The sequence below is a fragment of the Lycium barbarum genome, chromosome 6 (assembly GCF_019175385.1).
Source record: "Lycium barbarum isolate Lr01 chromosome 6, ASM1917538v2, whole genome shotgun sequence".
Taxonomy (NCBI): Eukaryota; Viridiplantae; Streptophyta; class Magnoliopsida; order Solanales; family Solanaceae; genus Lycium; species Lycium barbarum.
This window is the reverse complement of record NC_083342.1, coordinates 108,740,434-108,766,254: the sequence shown is the minus strand read 5'-3', so window position 1 is coordinate 108,766,254 and position 25,821 is coordinate 108,740,434. Positions and strand designations below refer to the sequence as shown.

The 25,821-nt window shown below is 34.0% G+C and overlaps 1 protein-coding gene, 1 long non-coding RNA gene and 1 other non-coding gene across 3 annotated transcripts; all 3 read left to right on the top strand.

Annotated features, from left to right (window-relative positions):
* The first annotated feature begins 728 nt into the window (after nt 1-728).
* LOC132599955 (CO(2)-response secreted protease-like) lies at nt 729-8,241 on the top strand. The gene is made up of 11 exons (XM_060313100.1): nt 729-1,088; nt 1,450-1,550; nt 1,930-2,027; nt 2,871-3,026; nt 3,446-3,557; nt 4,695-5,259; nt 5,705-5,805; nt 6,293-6,535; nt 6,639-6,753; nt 7,102-7,297; nt 7,530-8,241. The coding sequence occupies exons 1-11, from the start codon at nt 999-1,001 to the stop codon at nt 8,093-8,095; spliced, it is 2,343 nt and encodes a 780-aa protein (XP_060169083.1). The 5' UTR covers nt 729-998; the 3' UTR covers nt 8,096-8,241.
* Nucleotides 8,242-8,954: 713 nt separating this feature from the next.
* On the top strand, nt 8,955-11,500 carry LOC132645363 (uncharacterized). The gene is made up of 2 exons (XR_009584093.1): nt 8,955-9,398; nt 10,619-11,500. It is a non-coding gene; the product is annotated as an uncharacterized LOC132645363 (long non-coding RNA).
* Nucleotides 11,501-24,384: 12,884 nt separating this feature from the next.
* Nucleotides 24,385-24,491, top strand: LOC132601005 (small nucleolar RNA R71). Its single transcript, XR_009567457.1, has one exon. It is a non-coding gene; the product is annotated as a small nucleolar RNA R71 (small nucleolar RNA).
* The last annotated feature ends 1,330 nt before the right edge of the window (nt 24,492-25,821 follow it).

Genomic DNA, 25,821 nt, shown 5'->3' with positions numbered 1-25,821 from the left:
GTTCTTTTTTTTTTTTGTTGTCCTTTTTGTTTAAGTCATAAACTTAACCCTGTTCTAGTTTATAATAATTGTTTCTTTAATTCTCTTATTTTCTTTCACCTTACTATCCTTATATTCTACGGCTTTAACTAAACACAATATCACAATGTATTACTGTGAAAGATAGTGTTGGTGCTGAAAAGGGGTGTTAATTCACGGATACTTCAGCGAACAAATTATATAATTTAATCAGGAAGAGTAAAGGTCGATGAACAATGGTATAAGCATTTTGCATGTTCAGCTTCTTCCAAACTCTTGGTGTAAAGTGAGTCACTTCATTGATTCTTAGAGTCTTTTTCTCCAACGAATTAATTAATTAATTAGATTTCAAGTGTTTGTTTATATTCTTCCCTTTTTCCTCTGAAAATTAGCGGTGATCACATGTACGCTGTATGTAATGGTATTTGACATTACTCTTGAAAGGCAAAATATGCAAAAACACCTCCTAAAATCTACGTTGCGCCAATTTTGTTTATTTTCTCTTATCACTTGATCGCCTTTAATTTGATTGTTCTTTTTCATCTTTTGTTCCGCATTAAAAAACAATTAATCACTAACCAGTTTATCAATAATATTTTGAGTATTAATTAAGAAGAATCGATGTTAAAAAAAGTGATATAGGGCGTCACTTAGGTGGCTGAACAAAGAATATTAATATTGCAAACGTTTGAGGTGTATCCAACGACACAACACTAGTGCATGCATAGTGCGAAAGTGCTTGCTTGTCATGTACTTCAACTTTTCCCCCTTTTTCGAGAAATCATGTGACTAATCCTTTCCTCTTCCATTTACTTGATTAATAGCTAGGTAATCTTGTAAGATTAATCACTAGTATAAATATAATATGAAAAGATAATAATACAAAAATATGAGAGAAACAAGAAGCTATAAAAGCCTATATATACTTCTCTTCTTGTCGATCGACAAAGGATTTAGTTGCATGAGTAATACTCTATGCTATGGCTTTTCTTTTTCAATTTTCTCGTATTATCTCGACGCTCTTTCTTATGATAACTTATTGCATTGCATCAAATGATCAGACTCCCAAGGTAGTTAATTTTCTCTTTAGTTTTGTTTTAGAATTTGGGAAAATTGATTAGAGAGTGAAATTTCGAGTATTTGAATTGCTCATTGTATTGTAAATTGTATTTATATAGTAACTTATTGCATTTTAAATTTAGTTCTAGATTGTATATACTTTGATCCCTGTATTGAACTAAGTGATATGTATCATGAATACTTTTCTATATTCAAATTATTTTGAACGAGTAACTCTCTTTGCTTTTTTGATTTTATTCCTGTTTTTGGCCTGCATGCAGGCTTGTCACACAGTGTTATCCTTCTTCTTTCTTTTTATTTTATTTTCTTATTTGTTTATTTTACAAACTTTGCCTGGATCATTATATGCAGCCTTACATTGTGTATATGGGTAGTCCTTTGAACAACAGTGGAGACACAGCTGAAATTGCAGAGTTAACTCATCTTCAGATGTTGTCATCCGTTATCCCAAGGTTATATACTATGCTTACTTGCACACTCTTTTTCCCTTCATTTGGCTGGAAAATAAGCAATAAAAATTAAGAAAAATATTAAGTATACTAGGTTATGATTTTGGACATCCTGCATAGTAGCTTGTATAATCTATGATCAGTGGTGAAGCCAGGATATATCGGAATTTTAACATCTACTATGCATAAAATGACGTTGAACTTGTATATGCATTGTGAAAGATATCATGGACCTACAAACTAAAATAATATTTGTTTTACTTTCAAAATATAAAGAAGGGATTTTAACATCTACTGTGCATGACGTTGAACTTGTATATACATTGTGGAAGATATCATGGACCTACAAACTAAAATAATATTTGTTTTACTTTTGGAACAGTGAAGAAAGTGAGAGAATCTCATTGAGACATTCCTACCATCATGCTTATAGGGGCTTTTGTGCCTTGCTTACAGAAGAAGAAGCCACCCTTTTGTCACGTAAGATTCTTTTCTTTTTGCTTTTTAGTTGCTTATACTTGTAAAGCGTAATTAAGGAGAAGAATAAAATATTCTAGGTGTTTCTCTTTCTTAATTATTATAAGTTGTGTGTCTCCAAAAGATTTAAATTCCTCTTTGTAATTTAAATTGACGATTTAAGAAATTATAGTTTGTGCCTTTGTGGAGCCACACACCTTTGAGATGAAAAACAACGAATCACCTATCTTGACTCTTGAGCTTTCCATTAATAATTTTCTTATTCCTCAAAAATTAGTTTGAATTCATTCTAGCGAGGAATTATCACTCTTAATTTGGAGTTTCTAAACTAATATTTTACCACTTCATAAATTTGTTAACCAATAGTTGTGATTCATGATCAACACATGGAAATTACTCCATTTGTCTCCCAAAAGAAAAAAAAAAAGATTCAACACTACTATTTTGAAATTAAACAAAATGGTTTTAAACTTATTTTTCATACAACATCGTACAATTTTCACTATTATTTTTAAGTTTAAAATTCTAATTAAGTTACTATAAGATATTATATTAATTTTGGAATTGAGTGATAACTCATGATCACTAATAAAGCTATTACCTCGAATAAGAGGTACATTGTTCGACTCTCACAAAATATCTCTCCTAACTCGAAGTGTCTCGGATCTCCTTCACTCCGATCCCAAAATAATTTTAAAGTAATGTCGATTTAATGTTCGTACGGTTATCATTAATTATGATATATAGTCGTTTATTCATTTTTGCCACACATGCGCGTTTAATATTTATTTATTTATTTCAAAAATTATGCATTAATTTTATTTAATTGGAAAATTAATTAAGCAGGTCATGAGGAGGTTGTATCAGTATTTCCAGATCCGATACTTCAACTTCACACAACACGCTCCTGGGATTTTTTGGGTGTCGTTGGATCTTCTTATTCCAGCTACCACTACAACCATGCTTCATCTTATGATGTTATAATTGGAGTTATTGACACAGGTTCTTTCTGGCAGTAAATAATTTTTTAAGGCTAAATACTTAGATAGCCTCATAAACTTGACGCACTATCTGTAAGTTAGACATACAAACTTAGCTAGTGACTAGATAAGCATCTTTACTTGATAAAACTGTCTACTTTAAGTTAGACATACAAACTTAGCTAGTGAACAAATATCTTTAAATTAGCCGTACAAACTTAGCCAAGGTTAAAGGACTATCTAGGTAGTTAGTCATTTTTTAACTTTTTAGTCACAAAAGTTAAGATTTTAGCCACAAGTGGTGAAAAAATCCTCGCAACTCATCAAGATTTTCCTCTAGATTCTAAAGAAGAAACAATTATTTTTGCACGATTTTTTTTTTCCGAGACCAAATTATTAACGATAAAATTCCTATGTGTGAAAATCACACTTTATTTTCAGGCATATGGCCCGAGTCGCCTAGTTTCGATGACCAACATATTGGAGAAGTACCATCAAGATGGAAAGGAGTCTGCATGGAAGGATTTGACTTTGCCAAGTCAAACTGCAATAGGTCATTACTTTTTTCCTTTTTCTCCTCCTTTTTTTGGTTTTTGTTTCCACTTACAATATTCACCAAAACAAACTTCATCATTTCTTTTTAAGAGATAAAAGAGTCAAAAACACATCTCAACTATCACTTTTATTTGTGTTTCATATCTGAACTATCCGTAGTGAGACTTACCTAAACTATCATCAGATAGTTAGTAAAACACACCTGAATGCTGACTAGACTAAATGTTTGACCTCAAACACCAAAATGCGCATGAAGCATAATTTTCTCAAAAAATTTCGTCCATTTGGCATATGTAACAGTTATATATGAGCTAACTCATTTTTTTTTTTAATTTTCTAATTAATTCTAAAACTAAGCTCTCCCCCTTCTTCTTCATGTCTCAACCATTTTTCTTCATTTCTTCTTCTCTTGTGCAGATTTTCTCATTTATTTCTTCTTCATTATCAGCCTTGTTCTTCATTTTCTTCTTCCGTAAGAGCTAATCAGATTTTCTCCTTCATTTTGTTTACCTTCGTCTTCTTCACCTTCATCTTCTTCATTGGTCATATTTTCTTGTCAAAATGGGGAAGAATGTCTTTTGCAAATGTGGGCAGATTATCCACGTGGAATTAACTTTTAACCTAACAATTAGTTCTGCCACGGTGGAATTATTTATCCACGCGGAGTGCCACGTGGCAAGATTTTAAAACAAAAATAGAGAGTGTAGTACAAGCACCATCATATATAAGTCGAGGTGTGTTTTTCCAACTATTTGGTGATAGTTTAGGTAGAAAAGTCTCATTTCGGATAGTTCAGGTATGAAACACAAAAGAAAGTGATAGTTGAGGTGTGTTTTTGACCCTTATCTCTTTCTATAACACATTACTAAGAGGTTAAACAACCAATCTTGATTTGAAAAAAAGGTATACATATGACTTGCTCAATAAAAGGCATGAAAATCTCATTGGTCAGTCCATTTTCATCTGGATCAAATCGAATAACTATCAGAAAATTGTTAATTTCCAATGAAATTTGGCTTGTCGATCGTGTTTCCAACTGCTTTTAGGTGGGAATCCCCCTCGTAGCGTCACCCATTCTCCAGATTACCTAAAAAAATTCAACTAATTAACATGCTTCAAATTAAATTTATTGTAGGAAGTTGATAGGAGCAAGATTTTACAATATTGGAGAAGATTCCAGCATCGCCAAATTAGCTAAAAACACTAGCAGCACTACAACAATACCATCAAAACCTAATGGAACACCAAGAGACAAAGAAGGTCATGGGACACACACAGCCTCCATAGCAGCAGGTGCATTTGTCCCTAATGCAACTTACTTTGGCCTAGCAAGTGGCATTGCTAGGGGAGGCTCACCCTCTGCTAGGGTAGCAACTTATAAAGCATGTTCAGAGGGAAATTCTCAAGGTTCTGCTATACTCAAAGCAATTGATGATGCAATTAAAGATGGAGTTGACATAATTTCAATATCTATTGGGAGGAGTTTTGTTTTTCAAACTGACTTCAAAGATGACCCTATTGCCATTGGGGCCTTTCATGCTGCTGAGAGAGGTGTTGTTGTTGTTTGTTCTGGTGGGAATGAGGGGCCTGATCCTTACACTGTAACCAACTCTGCTCCTTGGATTTTCACTGTTGCTGCTTCTACTATTGATAGAAAATTTCAGTCCAATGTGGTCTTGGGAAACAATGTCTCCTTGAAGGTAAAAATAATATTCTTAATTATTACGTACTCATCTTGTTTTTATTTTTATTTTTATTAAACTCAACTAGTGTAGGAAATTTACTGGCTCGATTAATTTGAATCCACAATTTAAAGTTGGTGATCCCTTGCCTGCCACTGAAATCACAACTTATTCATGATAATGGGTTCATAGTTTATTATATGTACATACTTAGTTGATTTCTAAAATATATACATACGGCATGATTTGGGATAAAGTTGCTAGATTATGTCGAATCTGTATTACTATATGTTTTGCGTCCAAACCAGGGTCATTATTTCATTTATTCATTTTATATGAGATTTTTGTTTTATGCGATTGAAAAAAGGATATCTTCTTAAATTTAATTTAAGATTCCGTCACTCTTACTAGTATGTTTTTATGTGTTTTCAATATTTTTATTTATTGGTTAATATTCCAATAGGGAACAGGAATAAGTTTTAATCCTACTGGTCGATCCAAAACTTATCCGCTTGCTTTCGGTGACAATATTCCTTTCCACCCCTCGTTAACTTCTCAAGCCAGGTACTCCCTTTTCTTGTTTCTATTGTTATTTTCATTCTTCTTTAATTTCATCATGAAATTAGCAAATAATTGATCACACACATTAATTAATCAGTTGCATAATTCTTTTTGAAATTAGAATCTCTAATAGCCCCATTGTTTCAATCTAGATGGGTCATTCGTATATACTTGAAGCAGTGTCAGAGTCCGATCGATTTTCATTAATAAGATTCAAAATATGAAGAATAAACCTATGAAGAAGCCAAAAGAGATACAACATATATTATATATATAAAGAATATATGTGTCTATATATATATATATATATATATATATATATATATATACATATATATATGTATGTATGTACTGGACGAACCGCTTGCGTCCCCTTGGCTCCCCTGCTTGAATGTTCAAAAAAAAAAAAAAACATTTGAAACATGGAACTGCTTCTTGTTAAAAAAAACATTTGTACTATATTTTTTTCTGAGAAAATGCACGCAAGCAGGTATTGTATGCCAGGGTCATTGGATGCCAAAAGAGTTGCTGGTAAAATAATTGTTTGTATGAATGATGACTGGTCAATATCAAGAGAAATCAAGAAATTGGTTGTGAAAGATGCCGATGCAAAGGGTTTGATTTTAATAGACGAGCAAGAGAAAACTTCTCCATTTGATTCAGGCAACTTTCCATTTGCTGAATTTGGAAAGCTGGCTGGTGCACAAATTCTTCAATATATTAATTCCTCCCAGTAAGACTAAGACATTTATTACAAAATTTTATCTTCACCTTTTGTCATTACGATATATTATGATAAATATTTATTCACACTTAATGTTTACATCAAATTATAGGAACCCATTGGCAACTATATATCCGGCTAACGAGATTCTTAGGTTTAAGCCAGCTCCAGTAGTTGCTGATTTTTCTTCACGCGGACCTGCAACACTTACAGAGAATATTCTTAAGGTTCTAATTAAACTCTTTTTTCTCTGTCTTAAAAATTAGTTACTTTGCTTTTTTGCCTTACTCATAGGCGTCAACTTCATCAATTTCCAAAGTTACATCTATAATAGATAAATTACTTCTGTTCAAGAAGTTGAAATAATATGAGTACTATACTTGTTATCATGCAAATATATGTACTCACGTATGTAGTTTGGTTCAAAGAGAATGAATTTCAAATTCAAATTAGTACTGTGGAATTAACTTTTAAATAAAAATGTATCTACACTGTCCGTACATATATATAAGTTAAACTCGAGTGATAAACTATGTGCAACTACTTGACTATGACCTTTAAATTTTGGTGTGCAGCCTGATATAACTGCTCCTGGCGTTGGCATTTTATCGGCTATGATACCCAATCAAGATGAAAAAAAATCATCTTTATTTGGCATAACATCAGGAACATCAATGGCATGTCCACATGTTAGTGGAGCTATGGCCTTCATTAAATCAATTCACCCAACATGGAGCTTCTCAATGATTAAATCTGCTATCATGACAACAGGTATATGACATATCAAGTTTACGTTAAAATATTTAGTACTCCTATGATTTATAAATAATATAGGAAAAAATCTTTTCCAAAGAAATGATTAAGTGGAGATCGAAAGAAATCTATATGATCGTTGTAGACAACTTAAAGGGATCATTTATGTATTTCGCCTTTAATCTAACCACTTCTTATTCTCCTTCAAACTTTGCTGATAGTAATTGAATTTTCATTTTTTCCATTGCAGCAACAATATCCAACAATCTGGGAAATCCCTTGACAAATACGTCAAGTCTTCATGCAAGTCCACATGAAATTGGTGCCGGCGAATTAAACCCTATTAAAGCTCTGAATCCGGGCTTAGTATTTGAAACAACCATGAACGATTACTATAACTTCCTTTGTTATTATGGCTACAAAGAAAAAGAACTTAGATTAGTAGTATCAAAGAAAAATAACTTTGATTGTCCAAGAAATGCTAATACTACTAAAAAGGAACTCATATCACACATAAATTACCCTTCAATCTCTGTAGAAAAACTTAAGCAAAATCAAGGGGTTATGAGAGTCAAAAGAGTTGTCACGAATGTTGGTTCTCCATATGCCACTTATACTTCTTCAGTTATCGCTCCACCTGGTTTGGTTGTTAATGTTTATCCAAGAAAGATTGCCTTTGTGAAAGGAATAAAGAAAGCTTCTTTTGAAGTCTCATTTGATGGTAAGAAGGCATCAATGGGTTACAATTTTGGGATTATAACATGGTCGGATGGCTCTCATAAAGTTCAGATGGTATATGCAGTGAATGTTGAATAGTTTTCATTCTTTTATTATTTTATAGAGGGAAGAGATATTATTGTAAGACCATTCCCCAATTTAAAAGTTTGAATAAAATAATTTTGATAGTGTTCTTGATATTTTCTAGCTTTTGTATATTCATGAAACAATGAAGCTTAATGCTATTCATCTTGTCAACGGCACAATTTTGAGGTGCAGCATTTTTTTTGACATTGTCTGGGTCCAACCTCCAAACCGCACAACTTTGACGTGTGTGCGCATTGATGGTGATAGTGAGTTTTATATTTTATTATTCATTGATCAGGAATGAGTTTCAGAGAGGAAATTAACATGTGGATTAATGGATAACTTTATTTTCAAAACGCTTGGGAACAATTTGCTTTGAGTTAATTTGTAGTTTGCCCCAAAATGACCTATACCAATAGAGAAATTCCAATTCATTGAACTTTTTGATATTATTAAATAGAAAGCCTCAAGGGCGTCACAACATACGAAATTCAAGTAACCGAAATTTGAAATTGCAGCGGCAATAAAAGTGAAACAACAAATTGTATTAACAGTTTAAGCGAATCAAGAAAATTCTCGACAATAGATTAAAAATAAAAATTGATTTGGCTTTTCAAGAGCTTGGCCGAGTAAGTCTTTAGTCTTGTAAAGCTTTAATTTTAGCAGAAAAAGGAGCTGCTCCTAATAATCAGAAGAATGATGCACAAAATAGTGGCTAGAGTCACAAATTAGGCTAGAATTGTCATTAGCCAGTTTTGGTGGGAAATTCTGTTGGAGTTAGTTGCCAGCTTGTCTTTTGGCCTTTTCTATTATTTTTATAATTTCTTATTGTGGCATTTCATTTGCGTGACTTGTTGTGTGTGTCTATATATACACACACACAACCTCATTGTAGACTATGAATTGAGACAAATCAAATTTTCCTTTCTTCTTCTCGAGTTCTCCACTTTTCTGCTTCCCTTCTCTCTAAATTCTTCCTTCCTCCTTTCTATTTCTGTCTAATTACTTAGATACCAACAATTTGGTATCAGATCATCGAGATTGGGTTGCTTCCATGATAAAAGGCGAAACTACTACTACGGGTACGAGCCAAGCTCCAGATATGAACGAGTTGCTTGGAGATCTGGCTGTGCAGCAAGGTGAATTTCTTAAGCGACAGGAGATGCTGGAGCAAAGGGATGTTATTTACCTGCAGATGATGAGCGAATTGAAGGGCTTCAACAACAGAATCAACAGAAAGGGTCGCCTTTAGTTGATAATCGAGCTGAAGAAGTTCAACTGTCTGGATCTAGAACTGAAGGTGTCAATTCTCAAGGTATCATGGGTGCTAGTCCTTATTAGTCCTCTTTTAATCGAATTTCTAGGGTTGATTTTCCTAGATTTAATGGGAATAATCTCCTTACTTAGTTGCATAAGGTTAAACAATATTTCTGCTTTGATGATGTGCCATTGGGACAACGAGTGAAAACTGTATCACTCTATTTTGATGATGATGCCATAGCTTGGCATCAATCCTATATGAGAGGTAGGGGCTTTATACCACTACCTAGATGGGATGAATATTTAGAAGCCTTAACTGACCGATTTGGAGAGGTGTTTGCAGATCCTATGATTACGTTGAAACAATTGAGATAGGAGGGATCTGTGAAGGAGTTCAAACTATTTTTGATAGACTCTTAACTCAAGTCTATCTTACTCCTTCTTAAGCTATTAGTTGCTTCTTAGGCGGACTGAAACCTGAAATAGCCTACACTAGTATGCTCCAAAGTCCTACCACACTGTCATAAGTCTATAGGTTTGCGAGAGAGACAGCCTTAACAGCTAATTAGAGAGCTCAGAAATATCAACCTACCACAAATCAACCCACTACTAAAAAAAAAACAACCAGATCTAAACCTCACTTTCACTCAAATACTTACCAATCCTAAGTTATTACACTTCCTCCAATAGTGGGCAGAAACAAGAGAATAATATCCCCTAGTGTAATGTAGGAAATGAAAGCTCAAGGGCTATGTTATTTCTATAAATAAAAATACACTCCTAGTCATAGATGTAATCTCCCTAAACAGATGTTCATCTTAGAGGGAGAGGATCCTGAGCACCTGGAGGAGGTCGGAATTCAAGAAGAGATAGTTCCTCCTGATGACAACACCCAACAATTTCTATGTATGCACTAACTGGAGTGAGAGGAGCTCAAACTATTAGAATTACCGGTTACTCTGATAAACGACCCATGCACATCTTGATTGACAGTGGTAGTACTCACAACTTTATTACTTGTGACACTGCAAAAAAGCTTGGATGTATCATTTCTCCTGACAACCTCAAAATGTCAGTATTGGTAATGGTACTGAAGCTCCTACTACCGGTGTAGTAAGAGGATTTAAATGGTTGTTACAAGGCACCACTTATGGTTCTGATTTGATAGTGTTTTCCATTGGCAAGTATGACATTGTGCTAGTGGTTCTTTGGATGCTCACTCTTGGTCTAATCACTATGGATTTTGCTAAACTAACTATTTTCCACAATTATCAGGGGAAACTGCATGTCCTAAAAGGCAATCATCCTAAATGTCAAATATCTGGTACTAAAGCCACCAATAAGCTGAAAATGGATGATGCTCAGTTATTCATGCTCCATATTACACCCATAGAATCACTACCTTACCAAATGTATGCATTACAACTACCTTCTAACAGTGACATTCCTGAACTTTTAAACCCTTTACTCACTCAATACCAACACCATTTTTTTAACCTACTGCCCTTCCCCTTTCCAGAGGTATCTTTGATCACAAAATTCATCTACTTCCTCACACCAAACCTATAACCTCAGACCATACATATATTCCTTTCTCAAGAAGGATATCATAGAAAAGTTGATAAAAGACATGCTCACTCAGGGAATTATCCATATAGCAATAGTCCATTTGCTTCACCTGTTGTCCTTGTGGGAAAAAAATAGTACTTGGAGGTTATGTGTTGACTATAGAGAGCTAAACCAACAAACCATTAAGGAGAAGTTCCCTATTACCATCATTGATGATCTATTGGATGAGCTTGGAGAAGCCATGATCTTATCCAAAATTGATCTCAGATCTGGCTATCACCAGATAAGAATGCATACTGAGGATATACCAAAAACTGCTTTTAGAATACATTTAGATCACTATGAATACTTAGTGATGCCATTTGGTCTTACCAATGCTCCATCTACTTTTCAAAACTTGTCATCAGCCAGTTTTGGCGGAAAATTCTGTTGTAGTTACCAGCTTGTCTTTTGGCCTTTTCTTTATTTTTGTAATTTCTCATTGTGACATTTCATTTGCGTGACTTGTTGTGTATATATATACACACACATATACATAACCTCATTGTAGTTTTATGAATTGAGATAAATCAAATTTCCATTTCTTCTTCTCGAATTCTCCTCTTTTCTCTAAATTCTTCCTTCCCCCTTTCTATTTATGTCTAATTACTTAGATACCAACAATTTGGTATGAAAGAATCTACCTGATTTGTATGAATATTAGAGGTTTGATGTTAATTTATATGGGTTTTATTCACAAAAAGATAAATAAGTGAAAATGGGCTTTGAACCCTTAAAAATACATACGGTACCACTTTTAGGAGCCGTTTGGTTGGTGTTAGTTACTTCGTTTATATAGGGATTATAATATTAGAATTATAATGCGACAATTAAATAATGACGAAATTATTTAGTGGATATTACTGATAGAAGTTGACTAAAATGGGATATACACCAGAAAACGTGTGTTGTGGGGGGGGGGGGGGGGGGCAAGGGGGATCAAAGATTCTCTTAATATGATATAATATTGTTCACTTTGGAACAAACCTATATGATTTTCCCAAAAGATCTCATAATTAAGATTATGCAACACCTTATAAGTACCTTTTTTTTCTACTTCCTATGTGGACCTTGTTCACATACACCCAACAATCTCTCCCTCCCTTGAACTAAGTTTTACATGACCCGTACTATTTATGAGCTTAATTGTGTGCTATTGACATCAACCGTGTATTTATGGAAACCAAAGTTCACTAGTTTCTTTTATTGTGTATCCGTCTTTAAAGCAATTAGAGGTATCAAACCGGCTCATAGACAGGTAAAGGCACTAAGGCAGACCCAAAACTATCAATTTTCCATCTCCATACTCGTTTCGCCGAACCATTGGCTATGATAATGAAGTACAAGTATTGGAGAAAAAATAGTCAAATATACTCTTAACATGATGTGATATTGTTCCCTTTAAACCAAGCCATCACAATTTTCTACAAAAGGCCTCACGCCATTAAGAATATCCAAAACCAAGCCATCACGATTTTCTAAAAAAGGCCTCACGCCATTAAGAATATCCAACATCTTATAAGTAACTTCTTTTTCTTTTTTACTTTTCACGTGGGACTTGTTAACACACACCCAATAATATGCTTGATTTTGCACTAGATAAACTTTTATATTTATATTTAATCTTGACAATTTTAAAGGACTTTAGAGAAAAACATTGACTAGTGTCTGGCGTATATATATTTTAACTCGTACTCTGTCAAATAATAGTATAGAAAGATGTCGAACCCACAGAGATTGGTTTATCTATTCTATGAATGTTTCTTGTTTTAATTACTATTTGAGAAAAACAGAAAGAGTTGAGTTGTGAGTTAATTAACTAAAAATACGCAAATAGAGCAATGGAGATATATTTTGGATTTTTACAAATATAATAAAAGATGTTGGGATCCTGACTTTACTTAATATTTCTATTATAAAGTAAATTCTTTAATCTTCAATTTCTATCTCATAAATGTATAAATGTCTCTCATGATTACATTTATATATTGTTACTTAAGTTGAAGAATTAATCGCACTGCTCTCGGTTATACAAATTAATTATCAAAATAGTAATATTAAAGCACCAGAAATATATACTTGAACAGAAACATGCTCTTTATAGTAAGTCCCTTTCTGTTGCCTTACTTGCTATAACTAATCAATACACTATCTGCCTCTCTCGATTACAAATAATTGTAAAATTAATCACGACATAAAAGAGATAGATGTCACTAAATAAATGTTAACATCTATCAATATGACATTTAACTATGTTACTTCTTCCACCTCTCTCGATTACAGAATTAGTAGCAAGTTAATTGGTAGTATAAATTAGATAAACGTTAATAAATAAAATAACATCTAACTGTAAAGCATATAAAGGTTAAATAGAAAACTTCCGCTCAAACATGTGAAATTGAGGAATAATATCTACTATTATATAAAAATATTAAGGTCCATCGTTCTCCCAACACAAAAGAAAGTTACTCCATATTGGAGTTAATACAACTAACGGAAATATCGATGTCCATTAAATAAGAAAATAGAAGAAATATTCAAGAAGAATAATTCAACTATTTAATTAAAAGCAGGAATTAGAATAATTTTCGATACTGAATAACTAAGGAAAAGGCTAAGGAATCGAACAATGTATTTTTTTTAGCACTCCCCTCTCCTCTTCGTAATTGCCCTTCAAGCAGCTGAGCATGTTGAATTTCTAGATTCTTCCAATGCCATGTAAAGCAAGTTGTCAGGTTGCCTCATATCCTTTAAACAAGAAGTTGTCAAGTACCATTTGACTTTTCTCTTGTTTTGTTTTTCTTCTGTTTTTTTTTTTTTCCAAAAACAAATGGTACATACATAACTATTTTTATCGTGAGCTCATGTGGACATTTCTTTAAATTTCAGCAAGTGGCCATTGCAGTTGTATGCTAATAATATTTCACCAACAAATATGTTCAGTTGATACATTCTTCTTTTCCTCTTCTTTTTGCTCACATGCTCCATTAACTTATGAATTTTTAATATATTAATAATTTATGGTATTTCCTGCAAAGAAAATAAAATTATTAGTATTGAAATTTAAATAGTAACTTAGCTTATACATGGTATTTTTTTATCTTATCAAATTCCCCCATACTTAAACGCTTGCTTGTCCTCGAGCAAAGGAGATTAATAAAGAAGTGGCTAATAAATTTAAGCAAAATAATGAGACTTTTCGGTGAAGAAGAATCAACTAAGATCAAATCTTGAATTCAAACAACCTTCAACCGCACTCATATTCACTCATTGAGAACTGAAATAACAATATTTTCTAATCCCAAGTGTGTCTCACCAAATGAAGAGAGATGCTCATATGTCACAGAATGTATTTATTATAGAACAAAAAAGGGCATATGTAGAAAAAAAATCAACTCACTCTCAACAAAGAAGTATCTCATGTTACTGAAAATAACTATAAGCTTGACTATCATGTAGTTATCCATTAATGTAGGAGTTTTTGAATTGAGATCATGTAGGGCTTTTATAAGGTTGTATTTTAGGCTTAGGGACAGGTAGGATACATATGGATAATAGTGACTCGAATTCCTTTAGGCACTACACATTATTTTCTCGCTTAAGAAAATTTGCCTCCCATTTTCTTTTGAACAATCAATCTCTTCTGCGTCTCTGTTTTTTTTTTCAACCTCGACATATTCTTTCTTGCTTCCTCTTTTAACAAGAAGTTTCCAATATCTCTCTATTGCTCTTTTTTTTTCTTCAAAATTTCAACAACAATTTTAATTCAGTTTCCAGGACAACGTCTCAAAAGATCAGCAATATCAATCAATTGTTCTTTCACCTTTTTTTTTTTAAATTAGTACACCAACTATATTTCACAATGACTAAAAAAAACAACTGTTCGACAATTTCTATTGTATATAAACTGGGATTTAAGCAAAAGAGGTGTTACCTCCCCCACACTTAAATCTTACATAGTCCTCTATTGTAAAACTCAAGTTGGGGGCCACTATTTCACTGTTCATTGTTGTCCGCATTACGGCTATCTTGAAAACCACAACAAATCTTGTACAACTCCTGACAATTAGAAGTTTCACCGTCATACCCACTACTGCTCACACTTTCACTTGTCACATAATTAATCGGGTTGCATATTAACATCTCCACCAACAACAATCGACGGATCTCCAAATCCCATGAACTGAATGGTGCCCAATTCCGTGTCAAAACCATGGAGACCAAGTTGCGATGGTGCCATAGGTGGCAAAGTTCTTTGAAAATAAAGTTGCTCATTTTCAATATTCTGGTTCTGACTTTGCTGCTGCTGACCTGTATTAGAAAACTGAAAATCCATACCTTGAAATGCTAGCGGGGTACAATCAATGGGAACATTTGGTGTTTCCGAACCTGAACCTGTCTCATTCATTACATTCCCCATGGGATACACAAAACGGGTTTTAAGGGCAGTGATTTCTTCACGCATTAAATTTTGATGCATAAGAAGAGTGTCGATCTTTCTTTCAATCCTACGTAAATCTTCAAAAGTCATTGGATATCCATATTTTTGTTTTCGTAGTCTCGCCGGTCCTTGTAAGTCCTCAGATGCAGGTCCAATGCATGGTCCTAATTAATTAAGGCTCGCCATCCCAATTTTGGAGGGATGGAGAAATCCCAACATAGGAGATGGTTGTAATCCAAAATGACAAATCAACCTGGTGATAGTTAACCCATGGTAAAAAGATCTTACCGCTCGGTTTGTTCGACAACGTTTGATATTTTCACAAATAACTTGCCCGACATTAATGGAGAAACGGTTTTCAATCGCATATAACCATGCTGCTCTGTCTACCTTTATTTCAGTAGTGTTTCGTTCTGGTTTCAGCCGATCATTCAGAAATAACATCCAAGTTTTGGTTGGTATGCAGAGATTCTTAGCAGGAAACCAATCTCTCCTTCCATGATCATCATAGTGCTAGTCCATCCCATTCGGGTAAATTGGTGGGGTAAATACATCCCAATTTATTTCTTGTGGCAACTCCCGAAAAACATGATCGTCTAAATCCGGAGTGTCATATACTTCGTTAATTGCTTCAGGAGTAAAAATTATGGTCTTACCTTGAACTGTTGAGCAGAGATTCTTTAAGTTTATGTTCGCGTAAAATTTCTGAATTAAAATTAATACTGCTTCTCCAGGAGTTTTAGCAAACTCTTTCCAATGCAAAATTTCAATCATGTCATGTACGTGCTTGAATTGTGGACCATCATGGGGAGCAAAATCAATGCCTCTTTCGTCAATAAACTTACGACGTAACTTTGTAAGGCCTAATTTGCCGCTTCAATTGAGATAAAATTACTTGCGTCTAAGTGGGGTAACTCATTCTGTGGGGTGTCATTTTGTGAGGCTCACAGTCATGTTGTGGGACCGTAACATTTTCTTCAACTGAAGCCATTTAGTACTTAGAAGATATTGTGGTGAAAGTGCTTAAAAAGAAAAAGAAAACGAACCAGTTAGAAGTTTAGATAGTACTCCAAAAACAGTGGGAAGTATTGAAAAGTTGCTGATGAAAATAACTATGTAGGAAAATAACTAGGGAACTGATATATAGCTGGGCTATTTAGAGTGTTAAACAGTGGTGAAACTTCTACATGTTATTCTGTATTTAGGCAGAGATGACCTTACCTTGGGTCACATCAAAGCTTTGTCAGTAGGCTTGGGTAAATTCTTTCCTTGGCATTACATTGAAGCGGTGGTTTTTCTTTTACAGATTTGCTTTTGCTACTATTATATTGAATACAATTGTATTGCCCCTGAGTAACATTTTTCCTTTTTTGCATATTGTCAACTCCCTGCCTTGTTTCCCAATTTTTGCCCAAGTAAGGTCACATCACCGTCCTCTTCTATTCCCTGCATGTAAGTAAAGAGAGTACTTTATTAGTTTATACAAGATAAATTGGCCTTGTCATATTTCCCAACAGTTCTATAAAATGGTGAACACTGTTTTTTTCATTTTTAATGAGCAGGATAACTTTTATATATATTATTAATAATGTAAATAGGTACTTATCATATGTATTGACATATTCATATGTAATGTATATAATTTTGATATATATATATATATATATATATATATATATATATTCATTAAAGTATGGCTAAATATTTTACCATTGGAAATTATATTATATAAAAATAAAAATAAAATAAATAAAAATAAATAAAAAAAGAAAATGTACTAGACTTCCACGTCGAAGTACCTACACACACATGCACTCTCTCAACTACTAAAATATTAGAAGTTAACATATGTATTTGATTTAATACAGTGCCCACAGGACAAAAACTTTTAAAGAGTTTTGCCTTCTTTTTTTTCATTTTCTTATAGAATTAAGAATAAATTAAATGTGAGGTATGTAATTCATTAAAGCATATACATACACATAGAAAAAAAATATGTATATATATATAAGTAAAAAAAATTGTTGAAGCATGTTTGTCGAAGATTCTGGTGATGTAAGGCTTCAAACGATGACCGTTCACTTTGAACTTTTCTCCCCCATCCTTATTTTGTATTTCGATTGCACCATAGGGGGTTACTTCTGTTACGATATACGGTCTTGTCCAACGCGACTTGAATTTTCCCGGGAATAATCTCAACCGACTATTGTACAATAGGACTTGATCTCCAACGTTAAAATCTTTATGGCGAATGAAATTATCATTCCATCTCTTTGTTTTTTCTTTGTACAATTTAGCATTTTCATATGCTTCAAGTCTGAATTCCTCCAATTCATCAAGCAGCAACAAACGATTTTTACCTGCATCTGGAAAATTTAGATTCAACAATTTTATAGCCCAATAGGCTTTATGTTCCAACTCCACAGATAAATGACAAGCTTCTCCAAAAACTAGCCTATAAGGAGATGTGCCTATGGGAGTTTTGAAAGCAATTCTGTATGCCCACAAAGCATCATCTAATTTTAAAGATCAATCTTTACGAGAGGAACCAACAGTTTTTTCTAAAATTCTTTTCAAGTCTTCGTTGGATACTTCTACTTGCCTGCTTGTTTGAGCATGATATGGAGTCCCTGTTTTATGAGTTACACCATATCTTGACAACAAACTAGCGAATTGTCTGTTTATAAAATGAGTTCCCTAATCACTTATGATAATTCGTGGAGTTCCAAATCTAGAAAAAATATTTTTCTTTAGAAAAACACAAACAACACGAGCATCATTTGTCCTAGTAGCAATTGCTTCTACCCACCTTGAAACATAATCAACCACAACTACAATATATTCGTAGTAATTTAAAGGAGGGAAAGGACGCATAAAGTCAATTCCCCACACATCAAATATTACACATACCAGAATAGAGTTAAGAGGCATCTCGTCTCGTTTTGAAATGTTACCGCTTCTTTAGCATTTGTAGCAAGTAGCGACATAATTTCTTGCGCCCTTGAACAGAGTAGGCCAGAAAAAGCCAACTTCAAGTACTTTTGCATGTCACGCCCCGAACCATGGCTTGGGCAAAATACGGCACTCGGTACCTTACTGGATGTGACCGAGCGAACCACATGGCTTGCTGAATCATCATGAGCGGAATATAATGTGAATGCATGATGAGCCTTTATAAAACGTAATAAGTCATAATGCTTAAAATACTTATTTAAACATGAGTGTGGAAATAACACGAATAAGCCAAAATGGCTATACGACTCCGAATGTCTGACATAACATAACTGACTTGTCTAGTCTATGAAACCTTTATCATGAGTCTGACTGGAAAACATACTTACTGGGACAAGGCCCCAAGCATACCTTAGATGCATAACTAATCATAAAACAAAAAGTTAACTAAACCCCGAATGAGATGAGGCTTACCAATAAGCTGATACGAATGCTGTCCTACTGAGCAGATGTGTCGTCCTGTAAATCAGTACCTGCATGGTGAAATGCAGGCCCCGAGGAAATGGAAAGGGGACGTCAACACTTTGAATGTACTGGTATATAAAGCAACTGAATGAAATAAGCATGGTGTGAAATAACATGATAAGGGCTAAAACTGAAACTGAATCCTGGTCATGAACATGAGTATCTGACATGGACATAATTACATATATATATATATATATATATATATATATATATATATATATATAGGTATAAGGCATGAACTGAAATTGAATATAACCTGAACATGAGCATGAAGCGTGAGTAAAGTCTGAAAACAGTTTATCAATGGAAATACATGTACATATAACTGCTTGTAATATGGGGAGTGCTATAGTATAACCGACAACATGATCTGGTACTTGCGTCCTACCAGCAGAACACTCACATCTTGCCAGGGATATGAGATTTAAATAATAATAAGCATATAAGGATCCAAACTGCATAATGAAGGTGTTGCCTCCTTGCTGACAACCCTTATCCTACGGTGGCTACGTAGTTTCAGGTTTTACTGAGCCTTCTCGGTTAATTAAGCAAATCCCAAAAACATGAACATGTAAAATAGTGGCACTTGCTGCCCATGGTTTTCATGAATATAACTTGCTTGTACATGGATATCATGAATTATAGCTTGCTTGCATGAACTTGTAAAACATGTATAGTATTTTCTTGAAAATAGCATAATATCACATAAACTAGCATGCATAAACCTATGGAATGAGATATATGGAGTTTTTTTATAGATTACAGACAGATTTTTAATAATCATAAAGAAATATTAAGAACTCAATGATGAAATTATAACAATGCATACATAATATAATTATGGATATGGACCTAGGGTTATCGTGAGCATGGTATAGAAACCCTGGTTTTTGTAAAGAATCATAATTTATGGATTATGAGGCGTGGGGAAGAAAAATGATGTCCCACACGTAGATAGTAACTCTACATACCTTAATCGCTCCAAAACTTGAATTAAAAACTTGAACTTTGAAGAAGAACTCCAAAAGCTAGAATCTTGATCTTTATGTGAGTTTTCTTGAAAACCCTAGGTCAGGAATGATTAATTCTTGATTAATAGTCATGGGTATATGTTAGAATTAACTTGGAATGACTTAGAATGGCTTACCTTAGAGTATCTTGAGTTTGGGAGAGAAGAATTTGGTCCTTAGGGTTTAGGAGAATGAAAAAGGGGAACAAAATAAGACCATACCCATTTTAAACGAGTTTTCTGCCAAAAACGGGCAATGTACGCCCTAGGATGTACGGCCCGTACTTGAAAGTACGTCCAACACTCCTTGGGCGTACATTGGGTGAAATTTCCAGTGAAAATTCAGCTCTGCCACCCTTCAGTAAAATGGCTATACCTCTTTGTATGAATGTCCGTTTGACCTCCATAATATACCATTGGAAAGGTATTTCAAATATATACAACTTTCAAGAAGTAAGTTTTCCCAAATTCCTAATGAAAGTTCTCAAAAACTGGCCATGAATGAAGATTCAGCTCTGCCACCTTTTGTAAATGGCCATAACTCTTTGTACGGATGTCTGGTTGGCCTACATAATATACCGTTGGAAAGGTATTTCAAAGATATACAAGTTTCAAGAAGGAATTTTTCCCAAATTCCTAATGCAAGTACTCAAAAACTGGCTATAAGTACAGACTGTCTTAGACTTAGATGAATTTAGAAGGCCTTAAGAACTTCACTTTTTGGTTTGACTTCAAAACGACTGTTTATCACCCGAGTTCATCCCAAATGGATTCGTATGGCTAAATTCATCCTAAATGGATTAGGATGGCTAAAATATCACCTTTATACTTGATTCATACATTCACACCTAATTCGGATTTACGGGATGTTACATTGCGACTGCTTTTCTCCCTCCATAATGTCCTCCTACTGCTCCATCGTGGCAATGACTTAAGATGTTTTTCATTTCGGTCTCTGGTACACATCTTATAATTGTTTCATCTGTACAAAATTTAAACAGGTAAGGATCTTCCCAGTAGTAATGTCTTGCATCTTTTTTCAGTTTTTTTCTTTGTTCATAAGAAAAATCTTTTGGGATTTATCCCCAAGCCAGATAATTGGTGATGTCAGCAAACCAAGGTGGCTGGTTTACAACTGCTGTTGATTGCATAGATATGTTCCTCGGGAAATTCCTCTTTGATATCAGATATTTCAGTAGGAGGGTTTTCTAGACGTGAAAAATGATTAGTTACCTGATTTTCTGATCCTTTTATGCCTTTTATTTCAAGGTCAAATTCTTGTAAAAGGAGTATCCGTCTTAACAATCTAGGTCTGGCATCTTTCTTTGTTAAGAGATACTTTAAAGCTGCATGATCAGTGAATACTGTAACTTCTTCCTATCAAATAGGAATGGCATTTGTCAAACGCAAATACTACCGTCAGTAGTTCTTTCTCAATTGTGGCATAATTTATTTGAGCTTCATTGAATGTTCTACTGGCGTAGTAGATAGGCCTGAAAATCTTGTCCTTCTTTTGTCCCAATACGGCTCCAACTGCTGTGTTACTCGCATCACACATTATTTCAAATGTTGGCTCCAATCAGGAGAAACAACAATTGGGGCGTTGATTAATTTTTCTTTGAGGATCTCAAATGCTTTCTTGTAATCATCTGAAAACTCAAACTTCACATCTTTCATCAGTAGGTTAGTCAGTGGTTTTGAAATTTTTTCAAAAATCTTTTATAGCCTTCTGTAAAAATCTACATGTCCTAAGAAACTTCTAGTGCCTTTAATAGTAGGAGGAGGGGGTAATCCTGCTATAAGATCAATTTTTGCCTTATCCACTTCTACCCTTTAACAGTAATTTTATGTCCTAAAACAATTCCTTCTGTTACCATAAAATGATATTTTTCCCAGTTAAGAACTAGATTTGTCTCTTCACGTCTTTTAAACACCAAAGTTAAATGATAGAAACAATCTTCGAATGTCTTACCAAAAAGTGTGAAATAATCCATAAAAATTTTAAGGAATTTTTCAGTCATGTCTGAAAAAATTTCTGACATGCAACACTGGAATGTAGCAGGAGCGTTACAAAGTCCAAACGGCCTTTTTCGGTAATCATACGTACCTTGGGGGCATGTGAATGTGGTCTTATCCTGATCTTCTGAAGTAATCGATATTTGATTGTATCCAGAATATTCATCAAGAAAAAAGTAAAAACAATGACCTGCAACTCTCTCAAGCATTTGGTTAATAAAAGGCATAGGAAAATGGTTTTTTCTTGTGGCTTCATTAAGTCATCTGTAATCAATACAGACTCTGTATCCTGTGACTGTTTTGGTAGGTGTAAGTTCATTATTTTCATTTTTTACTACTGTCATACCTCCTTTCTTTGGAACTACCTGCACCGCTGCACGGGACTTATCCAAGGGTTGTCAGATATCGGGTAAATGATACCTGCTGCTAGAAGTTTCACCACTTCTTTCTTGACAACTTCTTGCATTGCTGGGTTCAGTCTCCTTTAGGGTTGGACTATTGGCTTGTAATTATCCTCCATGAAAATTTTATGCGTGCAAATAGCTGTATTGATTCCCTTGATGTCAGTTATAGTCCACCCTAAAGCCCTTTTTGTGTTCTTTCAACACTCCAATTAATATGCTTTCTTGTTCTGTAGTTAAAAAAGATGAAATTCTTACTGGAAAAAATTCAGATTCAAGAAAAACATATTTCAAATGAGAAGGAAGAGTTTTGAGTTCAATTTTTGGTTGAACTTCTTCGGGTGAGACTTCCTCATTTTCAGAATCTTTTTCAAGTGTTTTAGCTTCTTCTTTTATTATGGGGTCATCATCACTTGTCGAACCTAATTTGGACAAACATCTTTCCAATGAATCAGTAATCAACTGATCATCTTTGTATTCATCTGCAAGATCATTTAGCAGGTCAATTTGAAAACGAGATGATGACGACTCATCCTCGGGAAATTTCATTATTTTCTGCATGTCAAAAATCACTCTTTCCTCATTAACTCGCAGTATCAATTGTCCTTGATGGACATCAATAATTGCTCTAACTGTAGCCAGAAATGGTCTACCTAAAATTAATGGCACCTCAGTATTTTCTTCCATTTCAAGTAATATAAAATCTGCTGGGAAGATAAATTTGTCAACTCTTACGAGAACATTCTCAATTATTCCTTTCGATTTTTTAGTACTTGGTTAAATGAAAGACACTGGTGTGTCACTTCAATTGGCTTTTTCAAAATGAGCACCCTCTCGAGTGCAAGGAATTGTAAAACTTTCTGGATCACCAAGTTTTTGTGGAAGCTTATTTTGAAGTATTGCACTACATTTTTCTGTAAGCTTAACGACATAAACTTCTTCCAATTTTCTTTTACTTGACAATATATCTTCAAGAAATTTAGCATAAGAAGGCATTTGTGTCAAAGCATCTGTGAAAGGAATATTAATGTAAAGCTGTTTTAAAATTTCCAGAAACTTTGAGAACTATTTGTCAAGTTTTTCTCGTTTCATCTTTTGAGGAAATGGGAGAGGTACAGATTGAGGATTTCTAATCAATTCATTTTCTTGCACCTTTTTCCTTTTTTCTTTTTGTTCACTTGGAAGCTTAGGTTCTTCTTTATTCTCGCATTTACCTGTTCTACCTCTCGTAGAGTTCCTTGTCCATCCGCATATGGATCATCAAGAGCTTTACCTGACCATAGGGCAATGGCTTTGAGGTGCTCCCTTGGATTCTTCTCGGTATTTCTTGGTAGAGCACCTTGAATTTGTCCTGACATGAGGGTTGTTATTTGGCTTACCTGGATCTCCAAGTTCTTGATGGTTGATTATTGAATTTCGACCCTCTCGTCGGTAGCCCTAATGTGTTTTTGTATCAGGTCATCAGTATTCTTGAAGTGCTTATATAACAAGTCTTCGAGGCCTGATTGATGATTTATTTGGGGATGTTATTGAAATTGTTGAATGTTTTGTTGCCCTCTATTTTGATTTTGGAAACCAGGTGATGCCTGTAACTTTTGCTTTTGATTAAAAAATCATTGAGGATTTTCAACACCATTAGGATTACTCCTATTGAAATCCCGGATGTTTTTGTGCCATAGGACTACCAAATGAATAATTGTTTCTGTAACCAATAGCACTTACCTGTTTCTCATTTTGAGTTGAAGCTTGGCATTCGTGATTGGGGTGATTACCTCCACAGATATCACGATTCCCAAGTTGAGATGGCGAGTGAGCGTTTACCTAAATAGCCTGGACTTTTTGTGTGAGAGTCGCAATTTTTTGTGTCAATGAATTTAAAGCTTCAACTTGATTCAGTCCTGTTGCTTTCTTGATAATCATTCTGTTTGAAGGCCATTGAATAGCATTTTCTGAAATTTCATTCAACAATTGTGTGGCTTCTGCAGTGGTCTTTCCTATTATGGATCCTCCTGATGCTGCATCAATTACATTTCTAGCAGAGGGTTTAAGGCCATGATAAAAAATATATAAAATATCAAAATCTTGGATACCGTGGTGTGGGCATTTTCTTAACATTGAGTTTAATCTTTCCCATGCCTGATATACATATTCAGTATTTGTCTGCATAAAATTATTGATTTCTTGTTTCATTTTAATTGTTTTGGCAAGTGAAAAAAATACTTGTTTAGGAACTTTTGGGTCATTTGGTCCCATGTAGTAATAGAACCTTTTAGTAAGCCTCGCAACCATGTCTTGGCTTCTCCTTTTAGTGAAAAGGGAAAAAGTCGCAACCTGATGGTGTATGTTATGACTCCATTGTACCTGCAAGTTTCAACTAATTCAAGAAAATCAATTGGGTGTGAATGAGGATCTTCACTTACATCACCCGTAAATTGGCATGAATTTTGGATGGTCTGAATTAAGCCTGTGCGGATTTCAAAGTTATGTGCCGCTATTGGTGGTCTCCTTCAAAGTGATCTGGCCTTGCATAATCTTTAAGTATCCTAGCAAGTCGTGGTATCACCTCATCTAATTGTTCTTCCACTTGATGTGGTGGAGGTGGGTTGTTCTCATTGTTCTCCATGTCTTTCAGTAAAGGAATTTGAGATTGTCCTTTTCGTAATAATCTTAAGGATTTTTCAATTTCAAGATCGTATTTAACTAGTTCTCTTGAAGAGGAACGGGTCATACACTTCATGAAGTTTTTTTTTCTTCTTAAAAGTTAAAATAATAATAAAAGTAAAACGGTTCTCAAATTAGTAGTAAAATAATTAATCTGTAGTAGACTTTGCTGATCTCTGGCAACGGCGCCAAAAATTTGACGAGTGTCTAGCGTATATATATTTTAACTCGTACTCTGTCAAATAATAATATAGAAAGGTGTCGAACCCACAGAGATTAGTTTATCTATTCTACAGACGTTTCTTGTTTTAATTACTATTTGAGGAAATCAGAAAGAGTTGAGTTGTAAGTTAATTAACTAAAAATACGCAAATAGAGCAATGGAGATATATTTTGGTTTTTCACAAATATAATAAAAGGTGTTGGGATCCTGACTTCACTTGATATTTATATTATAAAGTAAATTCTTTAATCTTCAATTTATATTTCTCATAAATGTATAAATGCCTCCCACGATTACATTTATATATTATTACTTAAGTTGAAGAATGAATCGCACTCCTCTCGGTTATATAAATTAATTATCAAAATAGTAATATTAAAGCACCAGAAATATATGCTTGAACAGAAACATGCTCTTTATAGGAAGTCCCTTTCAGTTATCTTACTTGCTATAACTAATCAATACACTATCCGCCTCTCTCGATTACAAATAAGTGTAAAATTAATTACAACATAAAAGAGATAGATGTCACTAAATAAATGTTAACATCTATCAATACGACAATTAACTATGTTACTTCTTCCACATCTCTCGATTACAGAATTAGTAACAAGTTAATTGGTAGTATAAATTAGATAA